Below are 13639 nucleotides of genomic sequence, written 5' to 3' on the forward strand. Positions count from 1 at the left end.
GGCCGCACACCCGAGGCACACAGCGACTGCGGAGAGTGCAGCGCGGGGCTGCGCCGGCCCCGCTGTGGGACTTGCAGCCGTGACGTCACCCGGGGCGGGGCTGTGACGTCACGGGAGACAACGCGGGGTTTTCACCCGGCGCCCAATGCGCGTCGGGGCCGGTGATGTCATGCCGGCGGGCAGAGAAACGTGCCTTTTGTTTTGCTGGGTCGCCGGCAGCGGCAAAAGCGGCTTTGGGACCTCTTCCTAGCTTTTCAAAAATTTTTATTCTATTTCTTTTCTTTTATTTCCCCCCAGCTGCCGCAGTATTACCCCCTACTCGATGATCTCACAAGAAAGTTATCTAGCTTTTCATCCGCGCCGCTGAAGTTTTCTTTCACCCCTTTAGCAAAGAGGCGTTCGTCCGAATTAGCTCCGGGGCTCCGTTCTCCCTTCGGCCGGGAGCCCCTAATCCCCTTCCATCCTGTTTAATCACAGGGAAGCTTTTCACACGAGCGGGACAAGCAGACGTGGCCGCTCCCCCCGAGCCCCGTCACGCCGCCGGCGCGGCGCACGGCCCGAACCGCCTCCGCCGAACCCCCGCACACCGCTCCAGGCCCGCGGGAGCCGCTCCGGCCCCTCCCGGGGTGGGGGCGGGAGGAGGCGAGCGGGGCGGGGCGGGGCGGGGCTGGGCGGCTCCTCCCCGCTGGCCCGGGGCCGCTTTCGGAGCGGAGTCGGCGGGAGAGCGGCGCCCGGCGGGGACAAAGCGGAGGAGGCCGGGCTGAGTCGGGCGCTTCCGCAACAGGTCCCGGCTCGGCACTCTGCCGCTGCGGGCGGCGGGGCCGCCACCGACCGTCCCCATGCGGTTCGGCTCCAAGATGATGCCGGTGAGCGCCGGGGGCGGAAAGTTGGAGCGGGGCAGCGGGAGGGAGAGAAAATGGAGTCGCGGAGGGGGCGGGGGGCGAGCCTGCCTTCCCCTGCCCTCTCCTGGCCACGGGGCTGTGGGAGGGGGCTTCCCCTCCCCCTTCTCTCCTTCTACTTTTTCTTTTTTCTTTTTTTTCTTTTTTTCTTTTTCTTTTCTTTCCTTTCCCTCGCTCTCTTCGGGCCCAACCCGTCAGACGGGCTCTCTGGAACGCAGCCAGCGCCGGGGGCCATCGGGCCCCACACCGCCACCGAACGTCCCCCCGCCCCTTTGGGGCCGCCCTCTCTGCGCCCCGCTTTACGCGTCTTTATTTTTATTTTTATTTTTTTTTTTTTGACGATTTATGACCTTAAAGTTCTCTAAGTTAGCTCGAAACGCGCCGCGTGTGCACGGGGGGTGGTTTTGTTCTGAGCTGCGGGGTAAAATGGTGTCCGCGTCGTGCGCGGCTCCCGGGCGGGCCGGGCTCCTCCCGCTGCCGGCCGGGGGCTTCGCTTCTTCTCCCGGCGGGGAGCGGGGAGGGCCGCGTCCCGCCGCGGGTGCGAAGCGGGTCTTAAATGACGCCGCTCCTGTCGGCTGAGGTTGGGCGAGAGCTCGGCTCGGCTACTTTAGTCGTCAGCACAAAAGGCGTGAGGAGGATGATGTGCAGTACTTGGTTTTCTTTTAAAAAACCAAACGTAAAAGACGAGTGTAACAGTGACCGTCTCTGTGTATGTGGTTTCAGCAGCGGGGATGCCAAATGAAACCCTAACTTGCTGTTGTTCAGAGAGGCTGATGTATGCGCAGGGAACCTTAGCAAGTTTAACGCCTGCTTACTCCTTGCTGAAGGAGCTTCCAAATGGTCCTCCTGCACACGGCCTGCCCCCAAATGTTGTGGGCATGGGGAGCCTCTGAGGAGCACTGCTTCACACAAGAGAGAATGGCCTCAAGTTGTGCCAGGGATGGTTCAGGTTGGATGCTAGGAAAGATTTCTTCTCAGAGCCACGATGCAGTGGCACAGGCTGCCCAAGGAGGTGGTGGAGTCACCATCCCTGAAGATGATCGGGAACTGTAGCGATGTGGCAATGAAGGATGTGGTTACTGGGCATAGTGGGGGTGGGTCAGTGGTTGGCATGATGATCTCAGTGGTCTTTTCCAACCTTAATGATTCTGTGATTCTTAAGGGGCATTTCCAGCTGAGCTCTGGGAGGCAGCAGGGAAGGAGCTGTGCTGGGTCTGAGACCCAGGATCTGTGCTGAAAGGGTGATGGTGCTGGGGTGTGCTGTGACCACCTTGTTTTCTATTAGAGTGAGGCTCTTCCCCTGCAATTAGGAGGAAGTAATGAGCAATAATTTAATAGCACCCAACCTTAGCGAGGGCTGGTTGACTTTACTGCTGTAACTAATGATGGAGGAATGGGAAACATACAAGCTTAACTGCAGATGGAACAGACAGTGTGTTGTGCAACTGTGGTATTGTCTACATGTGAAAACTGAGAAACAAATGGTAAATAGAGAGTTCAATCCATTCCAGAACTGAGCCAAATAGCACCCTCGTGTTTGGGATTATTCAATCTGGAGAAGAGGAGGCAGGGGAGACCTTACCACTCTCTACAGCTGCCTGGAAGGAGGTTGTGTTGAGGTGGGTGTCTCTTTCTGCTTCCAGATAACAGCACTGGACTGAGAGGTAATGACCTTAAGTTGCACCAGAGGAAGTTCAGGTTGGATGGTAGGAGGAAGAACCATGGAGATGGGACACCGAGGGACATGGGTTAGTGGGGATGGGTCGATGGTTGGGCATGATGATCTTAGTGGTCTTTTCCAATCTTAATGACTCTAAGGTGTAGCAGTAAAATCTCCCAGAGATGCTGCTGCTGGTCCATTCCGTGTCACTGAGCTCAAACAGAGGAAGGAGCAGGAGCACTTTACTTGCTGGCTCAGGCTTTCCTCTATTTGATGACAGAACTCAGTAATGAATCTGTTTTTTAACTCATAAACAAGAAGGTGGATTCAGCCTTTTCACATCATGCTTCTTGCAAATAATGGAAGATCAATGAGAGCTGAATGTTGGTAAAAAGAACTGAAAATACAGAGATTACAAATATTGTTAGTTACCACCTTTAAAACAAAAACACAGACCTACTCAAACTGAGTTTTGAGATGGTCTTTAGGGACTTGTGGGGCTCGTGACCCCAGATAAGGAACACAAGGATTGTGAGCCCAGCAGGAATTCACCTTTTGACTGGTTGCCACTGAAAAGCTTTGAAACTGCTGAAACAGCGCAACAGCTCTTACTCTTTGGAGACTTCCCTGAAATTGGAATGCTTTTGTGCTGGTAATAGCAGCTAGGCACTAAACTGCTGCTCTAACCACGTGTCAAGACAATGTGATTAGAAGTGTGCACAAGAGTGTAATAGAAGGCAACTTGCATGTAGCTATGCTGATGAAGGTAATAACAGGGTTAATGCTGATGAGCTGTGAGAAGTTCTCACCTTTCATCTGCCAGAGGCTTGTGGGAGTGTGACTGGTTCTGTTAAGCGGTGAACAGGAGCTGGAAACACCTTCAAAAATAGCCTATTTTTCTGCAGCATAACTGGTCTCTCTCCCTAATTTTACACTATTACCCTAAAGATGAGCATGCATTGAGAAGTAATTTGCGTCATTTTGCATACTGGATAAATGTGTGGGTTTTTTTTTTTTTTTTTTCAGATAGTGGGAGGTAGCACAGATGGAGTTACCTTTTAGTGCCCAGTGAGGTTTTTAAGATTTTCCCCCCCCCAAAGATCTGGCAAGGCTCCATTTTACACTTTGTCTCACGTGCAATGCTTATTGGGAGCCTCCTTGATGTCAGGCTGGATCAGTCAAACAGATACATTGTTAGGGAGAACCTGGGAAACCAGAGAGTGCTTGCATTCCTACATTAGTTTTGCCATCCATCATCGCAAATAAGGAAAATCTTTGAAACTGAAGTTTCCCAATACCCACCCAATATTTTCTGAGTAAGGTAACGGGTGCTGCGGAGTCTGTAAGGGGGTGTGCAGTGCACTGCAGTAGTGTAGTGGGGGCCATGGGGAAATGGAGTTTGCAATAAAGGTTGTAATGGTACAGTGGGATTTACAGTAGTGCTCATGGGAGCTGTGGCAGCTGCACTGCTTTATATGGTGTGATGGATGCAAAGGGGTTTGCAGTGGGGTTGCAGTGGTGCATTGGAGCAGTGGGGCAAAGCTTTGCAGAGTACAGGCAGTTAATGGCTTGTTATGGTGGCAATAAGGGATCTGTGGCATCTCAGTCCTGTTCCTTGTAGCCTGTTGATTATTGAAGCTCTGATCTGGTTTATCAGCCATATAGCACTGCTTTTCTCATCTGTCTGTATGGGACTTCAGACTGGGTGCTTCTGAGCATATGTCTTACCTCTTCATTTAAATGAAGTATTTAGTAGTGGTTGTGTATTATTCTAAATGATTTCCTAGTTAATGTCAGGCATTTAGAAGTTCCAGCATTGCGGTTGTTCCAAGTATTTTGTCTGGAATGCTGAAAAAGGCTTAGGTGGCTGTTTGGGGGTAGCTTTCTGACCTCTGTGCTTCTTTCATTTTGCACTTATGTGTTGTGACCTTCATCATTATTCCTTATAGGAAAACACTACCTCAGTATGTCTGCAGTGCATTTTTTTTCTCTCATGTTGTTACTATTCATGAAAAAAATCATGTTATATGAAAAGCTGTTGTTTTCTGAGGTGGCTTCCCGTCTGAAATGTGTGTGCCAAGTGGTGCTGGGTACCTCCGTTTCTTTGTGAGGTTTTTATCAGAAATGGGGGGAAGGGCAGCATTATGAACTCTTACCAGCAGTGGGACTGGGGGGGGGTGGTTGATTATGCTGCTTCTGATCTGCTCAGCAGAGCAAAGTGTGAGTGCCTTGTGGGACTCCTGCATTTACTGCTTCAAGGACTAGCATTTGCTGCTGTGGCTTGGGATGGGGGAAAACTCGCAGGATTTAGCTTTTTAAATTCTAGTGTCACCAGATGAGATCCTGCTTTATTGACATCAGGTCTGCTTCGTGAGGTTTATTTCCATGTGAGTCAGTTGGACTTTGAAAGAGGCAGGTGTGAAGGTACCTTCTGAGGAACAAACGAGCAGAGTGGAAGTGGCAGTGTGCCTCACATTCCTTTTGGTTATTGACCGAGAGCTGCCCTCCAAACGCCTGGTTGCCATCCACTGCCTCTGCTAGCAGTGCCTGGCTTCTCCCTTTGCTCCCACCCAGCCGTGGGATGGTGGCAATCCTGCTGCCAGCCCCTCGGGGAGCTTCTTTCTTCTTGAGTGCTCTGGGAGCCAAGGACAGTGGCCATGCTCACAAGGGAGTGAGCAGAGAAACCTCTCCTTGCTCTCAGTTTTATTATCTCCAGGCCTGCTTTCTCCTGGCTTAGTCACTTCTGAGTCAGACAACTGTCTTTTTTTTTTTTTGATCTCTGTTTCTTAAAGAGTTGGATGATACTGTGTATAAAGTTCACCAGAAATCCTGGATATCATGAGAAGTGTACCTAATTACCTTAGTCACCATTGCTCAACTGTTTTAGAAGTTTCACATTCCACAGAAATGCCTGAAAGGCTGTTTAAAACAGTGTTAAATAACTCTTTGCTGTAGGTTGGGGATATGGAGAGTGCACGTTAATTGAACTGGGGAAAGAGCAATAATCATGATACCATCACAATGCTGGACATGCAAAAAGCAGTTTCCCGCTTGCTTTTTTCTATTTGCTTTTTGTTAATCATTAATGTTCTGGATCTTGCTTTGAGTGCTTAGAGTTGGTCACGCCTGCATCCTCACTAGTTTCACCACAGTCACAGCATTATGTGGATGTTTAACTCAATCTTATGTTATGTATAAATGATGAGTCCTTTGTGTTTCAGTGCTGCGGCATCCATGCCAAGAAATTTCAATAGTGAGATAGTAATGTTATTTCAGTAGTAGTTTCTTCTTTACTGCAGTGATGCTTCCAGGTCTTTCCTCCTCCTGAGCCTTTGCATGGCTGTGTGTGGCACTCTAGCTTGTGCAGGCATCTATTTAAAAGAAAAAGGGGGATTAGGAGTCTTCTGGATTTCTTCACCTTTTCGTAAATCCTACTCTTAGATTCTTTTTTTAATCATCCTTTTGCAAAATAAAGCATATGAATGTTAGTATCAAGTGTGCTGCAGTTATCCATATTTCTGCATTGTTCTGTTTATAGTCCCCAGGCTGAAGTGAAAACATGATGCTTTCACACTGCTCATCTAAAAGCTTCTGATGTTGCTATTTTAAGTTGTTTAATACCAAAATCTAGTTTCTAAAATACCAGATCAGAGCATTTATTGAAGGGAACTGGAGCTGCAGAGAGGTTAAGCAACTTTTTAAAGGTCACTCAGTGGGTTCAGCTTGGGATCTGGGGGACAGGATTCCCCTAGAGTCAAACCCAGTGGTATGTTGTGGTGTGGTATTCCAGCTGCATTACAGCTCTGTCGTGTCCAGAATGAGAATTAAATGAGCTGGTGTATGGTGACTGTGTCTTCCCAGCACCTTCATCACCTGTGCATATGGTTCTGTAGGGTCACATGGCCTGGGAGTGCTTCGTTGAGAACAGACCTTAAAAGAAAGGTTGTTCACACATCTTTTGCATGTGTGTGAAGTGAATATTTGCTGTTCACTGATTAAGACATATCTTGGGTGCAAGGAGGTTTACTTTTTTTTTTTCTTTTGGTGTTTTCCTCAAGCTAAGAGGTTACTCATGTCTTTTTATATTCTTATATTGTGAGGTTTAACTGCTTAAGGAGCAATTTAGATCTTGGCTTAGATTACCAGTTTCCCTCAATTGTAGTGAAGTGCTAAATCCCATTGTTTCTTAAAATTGAAAGCTAAGGCAGAATCTCAGGAGTTGTGTATTTTTCTTACCTTAAGTTTCCTTCTGTTTTTTAAAAGAAGGAAATCGTATTTTCTTAAATCTTCATCAGATAGGTTTTTTCTTTTTTTTTTTTTAATTTTGTTGTTGTTATCCCATTTGAGTCTTACACTGCACTGAGCTGCCTGTGTGCTGCAGTGTGAATCAGGAGCTGGGAGGCCACACACAGGTACTGATGCAGAGCATCCCGCTTGCGAAAGCTGAAGTTGAGCAAACTGATCAGGCCAACAAACCATACAAAAACATCCAAAAAAGGATCCTAATAGCTGTAGCTGGGGCCGTTCTTCAGCTGCTTCTGGCATATCTGTGTATAGTTATAAATCAGTGATAATTTCCTTGCTGTTTGGAAGTGGTGACTTGTCTGTATCCAGACCTCTTTCTCTTCACTCTGCTCTCATCCCATGTGGGTGTACTCCCCCGAATGCAGAACCTTTCCCAGACTGGTATCTGGGTTGTGCAGTGCAGTGATCCATAGCTCCTGCCCTGCCTTCTCTGCGGAAGTCAGAGACTTGGAGCATCCCGAGGCTGGGAAGATCCCCTCAGGGATGGGATTCCCACAGCTTGCCTCTCAGCATAATTAAGTGTTGCAGGAAAGCCTGTCTGATTTAGCAGGGAATGTGGCTGATTTCTGCCTGCAAAAGAAGGACCAGGGCAGGGAAAGAGCTGTCCCTGAGCCATGAAAAGCAGATTGTACTGGGGCTAGGTGAAACACTTCTGACCACTTGGAGAATGCCATGAAGCTCAAAAATGGCAAAGCAGCATTGATTAAGCTCCTCTGCTCTGGGCTGAGCAAGCCCAGGGACTTCAGCCACTCCTCACACACCTTACCCTACAGACACTTCTCCATCTTCATAGCTCTTCTTTGGTCTTTCTAGTTTTGTCTGTCTTATGAGTGCTACCTCCCTGGCCTGCCTTTCCTCCCCCCTCCCATGTAGCCCCACAGTGCGTCTTGCAGCTCTCTGAGAGCAGATCTTACTGTGTGTAAGGTTTGTGTAGGGAAGCTATGGAAACAGCACTGCATGCCTCCTGCCTCTGCAGCATAGTTCCTGTGCTATCATACATAGGTCCTGCCCACGAGGCCTTTCTGCAGTGTGGTTTCCTAGCATTGCACAAAACCAGCATTACTTAGGGTGCTTCTCTTGCAAGCAGCCAATATTGAGGTTGGGGAAGAGAAAATATATTTTGCCTCCAGGGAAGCTGAGTGACTGGCCAAATAGAAATGGGCTGAGGGGAGCATTTTCTGGAATTCTTGAGGCAAAAGAAACCTGTTGAGGAATCGTGCCTAATACAAATGTTGATTTAATCAAACTTCTCTTACCTCTGTTTATATCAGTACCACTAGCTGTGACATCACCTCGGTGGCCACCATTTCACACACAGCCATCTGCGAGGATCTCTTGTGATTTTGGTTATGGCAGCATGCAGAGCCACCTAGCAGGCCAGCTGCATTGCTCTGATGAACTGCTCTCCCTTCCTTGTCTTTTCAGCTGGTATCTGTATAGAGCTTGGTACTGCCTAGAAAGTACCCCTGGGAACGTGTGGTACTCAAATAAAACCTGTCAGACAGTGATCAGCTGCACAGTCTGCCAGCCTTCTGCAGCTCCTGGTACAGGAGCTGAGTGTTACTGATGAAAGTTAAAGCATGTCAAGCTCTGTTACAGGAGCATGGGTTAGATCAAACAGGGTGCTTGGTGGGCTAACAGGTGAATTGGTAGGGCTAGGTTTCTCCTCCTGGTTCTACTGTAGTGGGGAAGTTGCACATCTCCTCTTACAATGTGATTGACTAGACCAATAGCCATTGTTTTCCATACTGAAATAGCCCCCATCATTCTCTTTTTGCTTGCAAAATAAAAGCAATCCATCTGTTGTGGTGCAAAAGCTCAATGTGTCTTCTGTGCCAATTGAAGGTTTGCCACTGTAGTGCAATGTTATTCAGTATCTGTACAATTCCTAATGACTTCCTGTGTGTTTGCAGACCAGAAGTGGTAGGACAAAAGTTCTTTTTGGCTTTGAACAATAACTTCAGTTTTCATAACACAGATATAATCACCAAGCATGGACATTTTCCTAGTAGTTGTCTTTGACACTGCTGGTGGCAGTGTTGTCAGCCTCCATTACCATGGGCAGATTGCTTTCAGAGTGCTGGCAATCATTTGAGTTCGACAAGTGAACATCATTCTTCAGAGTACGCTTCCACTGTAGCAGAAATGCATTCACACCCAGAATTGGTGGTAAGTTGGAAAGGGCTGCCCTGCTGTAAGGATATGGTGTGATGTTACACCTAATTAATTTAATAGTAGGATGCTGCTCAAATGGATACCTTTGTTCCTTTGATTCCCACCTCCACCCAAGCCACGTGCCCTTGTAGCTTCCCAGTGCATTTAGCGAGGAGTTGGATGATGGCTGATTGGAGGAATAACCACCTACACTACAGGCAAAAAAGGAACAAAAAAGCTTGTGTGATGGAAGTGATCTGCCATGTGTGTATGTAATCTGACCTGGTGGGGGAGGGCATGACTGCTGTCTCTGGCAGTTCACCATTTAGGTGGGCTGAGCTGTAGCAGTGAGGTGAGGGGTCTGGAGCACAAATCTTATGAGGAGCAGCTGAGGGAGCTGAGATTGTTTAGTCTGTAGAAGAGGAGGATCGGGGAGATCTCATTACACTCTGTGACTTCCTGAAGGGAGGTTGTGGTGAAGAGGGGTTTGGCCTCTTCTCCCAGGCAATGAACAGGACCCGAGAAAATGGCTGCAAGTTGTACCGGAGGAGGTTTAGGTTAGAGATAAGGAAAACCTTTTTCTCTCAGAGTGGTTAGACACTGGAATGGCTGCCCAGGGAGGTGGTGGAGTCGCCATCCCTGGCAGTGTTCAAAAGGTGCCTGGATGAGGAGCAACGAGACATGGTTTAGTAGCTTCTTGTGGTAGAAATGGTGATGGGAGGGATGGTTGGACTAGTCCTTCCCAAGGACTTATGATTTGATGATGCTGCATGGCTTTCCTTGAGTTCCATGTTGTCTTGGGAGGATTTGTCTACCATCTTCAGGATCCTCACTAAGCAAGGATTAAGTTGGACTAACACGGGTGTACTTTTTTTCTGGTGAGAGTGAGCAATTCCTACAGCAGGAAGCCTTTGCTTCCTGGAGGTATGTATGTAGGAAGCCAGAGCTCACTCTGAAAGCAGTAAAACATGCAGGCTACTGTGCTGTGGGACCTGAAATTTCTTTATTTCCCTTTTTGTTTGTCTTGGAGGTAGATGGCTGGACGGCTTGTTCTGGAGTCGCAGCATAAAAGAGATGTTTACCCGTGTGCTTGAATATGTGTCATTGTTTCAGTTGCCAGAAACTGTGTGGCTGCTGACCCACCTGTGCAGGTCATGAGTGCTGGGTTTGTCAGAGATCTTTCATGGAGGGAGGACGCAGGTGTTGGCGGTTGTTTTTGTCGAGGAGTGATTAATGTGATGGAAGGAGTGGTATTTTCTGAAGTGTTTGGCACTCTTCTCTATGAAGTCGCAGAGATTGGAGTAAACTAGTGTTCTGTGCCTTTTTCTCCTCAACTTGCTTTGCTTTAACAGAAAATCAACAGAACTTCAGCTCTCTTGCTCAATTTCTCTTTTTAAAAACTGCTTGAGATACTATCTCATTAAAATTCCCCCTCCTTTCTACTTTGATACTGTGCCTCCCTCATGGGTGCTCCCGGAGCTGCTGGTAAGCAGAAGGTAATAACTGAGGTAGGTGTGTGGGTCGGGCACGTGTCGTGTGACAGGCATCGGGTTTGACCTGCATGTCCTGGTGGGCTGAGGCACAGAGCTCCTGGGTGTGAACGCTGAGTGTCTTTTCATCGGCGAGATCATTACACGTTGACTAAAAGAGTAGAAAATTGGTATTTTTAAGCGTGAGGATGTGTTGGTGCCTTAGCCTGCAGGCGGTGTGGTGTGGGTGGTAGAGCTGCCAGGTTGCTGTGACAGCCTGTGCTGCTGTGGTGTAGGTTGTTAAATATGCTTTCATCCCTAGTGCAGGTGTAACTTTGTTTATCTCTGTTTGTACAAAGCCTGCTTCTTTGGCTACCAGCAGAACTACTGGGCTCGCTTTTTTCATCATAAGAATATACTTGCTCTTTAAAGGTCCCTTTTGAAAGGGGTAGCTCTCAAGTGTCCCAACAGGTAGCACTTGGGATGGCTTCTCATGGGTCTGTAGCTGGCCAGAAGGCTCAGAAAACAGGAATGCTTATTTCCAGTATGGGCATATCTAGAGCAACAAGAGCAGCTTAGATTCTTTTTCCTTTTTATTTATTTATTTAGTACAAAGACTGCCTCTGGGGTTTGACGCAAATACAGAAAATTGAGATGATTCAGGCTTAAGTCTGAGTTCACAACCCCACTCGTTATGCATGGATGCTGTCTTTAGGCTCTTCTGTGAGGTGCAGTGTATGTCGTGACACTGAGGAATGGGCTGGACTGTAAAGCCAGTGGGGCTGACAGGAATCAGGCAGGATGTAGGAGCTTTTGTAGCAATTAGGTGGTAGTTTGTGCCTGGAAATTATACTCTTCATACGTACCAAGCGTTCATAACAGTGTTGAATAGTTCAGAGAGAGCCTGACTGAAGGGACAAGTCTCCAAATACCTGACCTTCCTGTCATTGACTCCACAAGGAGAAGCAGCTCCAAACAGGGCAGCAGCACTGGCCATGGGATCACTGTGTAGGGCTGGCTCTTCAGTCAGCTTGCACGGGGATTTTGTGAAGTGTGGAACAGTGTGTGACTGGTGTGGGGAGAAAGCTTTGAGTGGAGATGGGGACAAGTACTTGAGGGGAATGAGGGAAGGAGAGGAACTTCAAAGCACAGATGGTAATGGGAAGAGGCTTGTTAATGCGCTGCGGTGTGGTACAATGTGAAGAACGTTGTCAGGATTTGTTTACCCTGAATTCCTAGAGTTGTTTAACTAAATTGGTGTGAATCCAAGTGTGGATTCGGGTCTGAACAGAATCAGCTATACATGATGTGTTGGTCAATGAGGGTGCTCAGTGAAAGGCTGTGGTTTCCTATGTGTGTTATTGAAACTAGTTCTGCTTCTCTTTTAAAACATATGGGCCAGTTTGTTTGGTTTTTTTTTTTTTAGAGCATTTCCTTCTGTCAAATGCTGATGTTGGGATAAATTCCTGCAGTGTGAAAGTGGTTTTAAAAGTTCCCCTTGAGTTGAGATGCTCTTTTCCTTCAGTAATATGTGTTGTGGTGACTTGACCTTCTGAGTTTTGAGTTTTGGTGTTCATCTGACATTCACAATTGTAATTGTTTGCCCAGACCTTTCGGTTGTCTGGACTATGTGCGAACTTCTGCTCTGTTCTTGTGTCTGAAGATGACAGAAGAAAAAAAGTCGGACAGAACGTACCTTGAATGCAGAGTACAAGTCTTTGCTGAGACAGATGTTTTCTTAATGACCTTGTGCATAATACTCTGCAGAAGGAGGAGAATGTAGGTTAGGAACCCTCTATTTACCAGTCATGAGTTACGTCTGACAGATTCTAGAAAAACAATACAGCGAAACTAGGATGGTGATGATACTCTGTTAAGTTTGGCAGGAAGGTTGAAATTGCACCTTCCTCATCTGTGGGCCTGATCCAGAGCACTGAGTTTTATCTTTAGAGCTGCTGTCTGTGAAGTAGGTGGGTCACAAACCATACATTAACTGCAGCTGGTGACAGTGTTTGGCCAGAACTCTGTTTTCCTTGCAAGTCTTCAAATTTCCATAATGATGATTCAGATGTGTGCTTGATAGGGAGCTGAAATATGGCAGAGACTGAGGTTTGTGCTATAGCTGTTGTCCAGTGTACTATTGTATTCCAAAAGCAGATGGCTTTCATTCTGTAGAGGATTAAAAAAAGGGGGGGAGGGGAGAAGCTTCCTCTTTACTGTTTCCCGTTCTCATTTTCCTGTCCAGAAATGCATACAGATGTCAGTTTTTCCAGCATTTAAAACATCTTTACCAAAGATCAGTTTATTGTGTATTTAAAAATGATCCACACAAGCAGAAACTGCTGTGCCTTTGAGAGTAGAGGCCGAGTTCTGTTTTCTCTTGTGATTCAATTGAAAGGAAAAAGGGCCATTCTTTATATAGACTGGGAATAATTTGAACAATTCTACGGCGCTTCCTACAGTACTCCACCTACCTTGCATCATAACTTCCTTTCTCACACTTATGGCCAAGAGCCAGTGCAATATAAACGGAGTAGTGTGCGCTGCAGAAGAGACAGAAGGAACCTAACTCCATGTATTTGGGTGCGGCTGTAGGTAAACATTAAACTTCACTCTGTTTCTGTTTGAACGCAGCTTTATTGAACAGGTGAATATGAAAAAAAAATCAGGGTTAGTAATCATCCTGTATGCCTGTCTTCTAGTAAGTCTATTATATAATCTTTTGCTTCCCTTAATCTCTTGCTTACCTTAATCTGCAGGTACATAAGTGAGTGTGTTGCCTATGGAAGGACTGTTTTAAGGTTCTGAGGGACTTCATGTGACAGCCTCGCTAATTTACTTTATTGAGGTATACTTTACAGGTCTTAATTTAATTTTTATTGTAACCATGTAGCAGTTTCAAATGCTGTTTATTAGAACATGAAAAGTTGCTATCGCGCAGGCTGTCTTTTTTTTTTTTAAGAAGTTGCATCAAGTCAGCAAAAATATCTATTTTAGTATCTGATTTCTTCGTGGCTGTCTAGGAAGGTGCAGTGTCAGTGCTCCCACTAGGTAAGCTGCTTCCTTTTAAAACTCTTTGTTTGAACGGCTTTTGTACTTAATCAGGAAAAAATCACTTGTTAAAACTTCAGCTGTCGAGTCCGTGGGTGGAA

General features: G+C 46.9%; 1 protein-coding gene across 3 annotated transcripts in view; it reads left to right on the plus strand.

Annotated features, from left to right (window-relative positions):
• The first annotated feature begins 698 nt into the window (after window positions 1–698).
• TP53BP2 (tumor protein p53 binding protein 2) overlaps window positions 699–13639 on the plus strand; it is a 40652-nt gene continuing 27711 nt past the window's right edge. For 2 of the 3 annotated variants that reach the window (XM_031596319.2, XM_090134999.1), the window contains exon 1: window positions 699–866. In XM_031596319.2, coding sequence (XP_031452179.2) covers window positions 840–866 — 27 coding nt within the window. In that variant the 5' untranslated portion in view covers window positions 699–839. Of the gene's footprint in view, window positions 867–13315; window positions 13336–13639 lie in introns of those variants that run through there. The other variant, XM_090134998.1, reaches the window with a different exon arrangement.

Source organism: Phasianus colchicus, chromosome 2 (genome assembly GCF_987193195.1).
Source record: "Phasianus colchicus chromosome 2, bPhaCol1.hap1.1, whole genome shotgun sequence".
Taxonomy (NCBI): Eukaryota; Metazoa; Chordata; class Aves; order Galliformes; family Phasianidae; genus Phasianus; species Phasianus colchicus.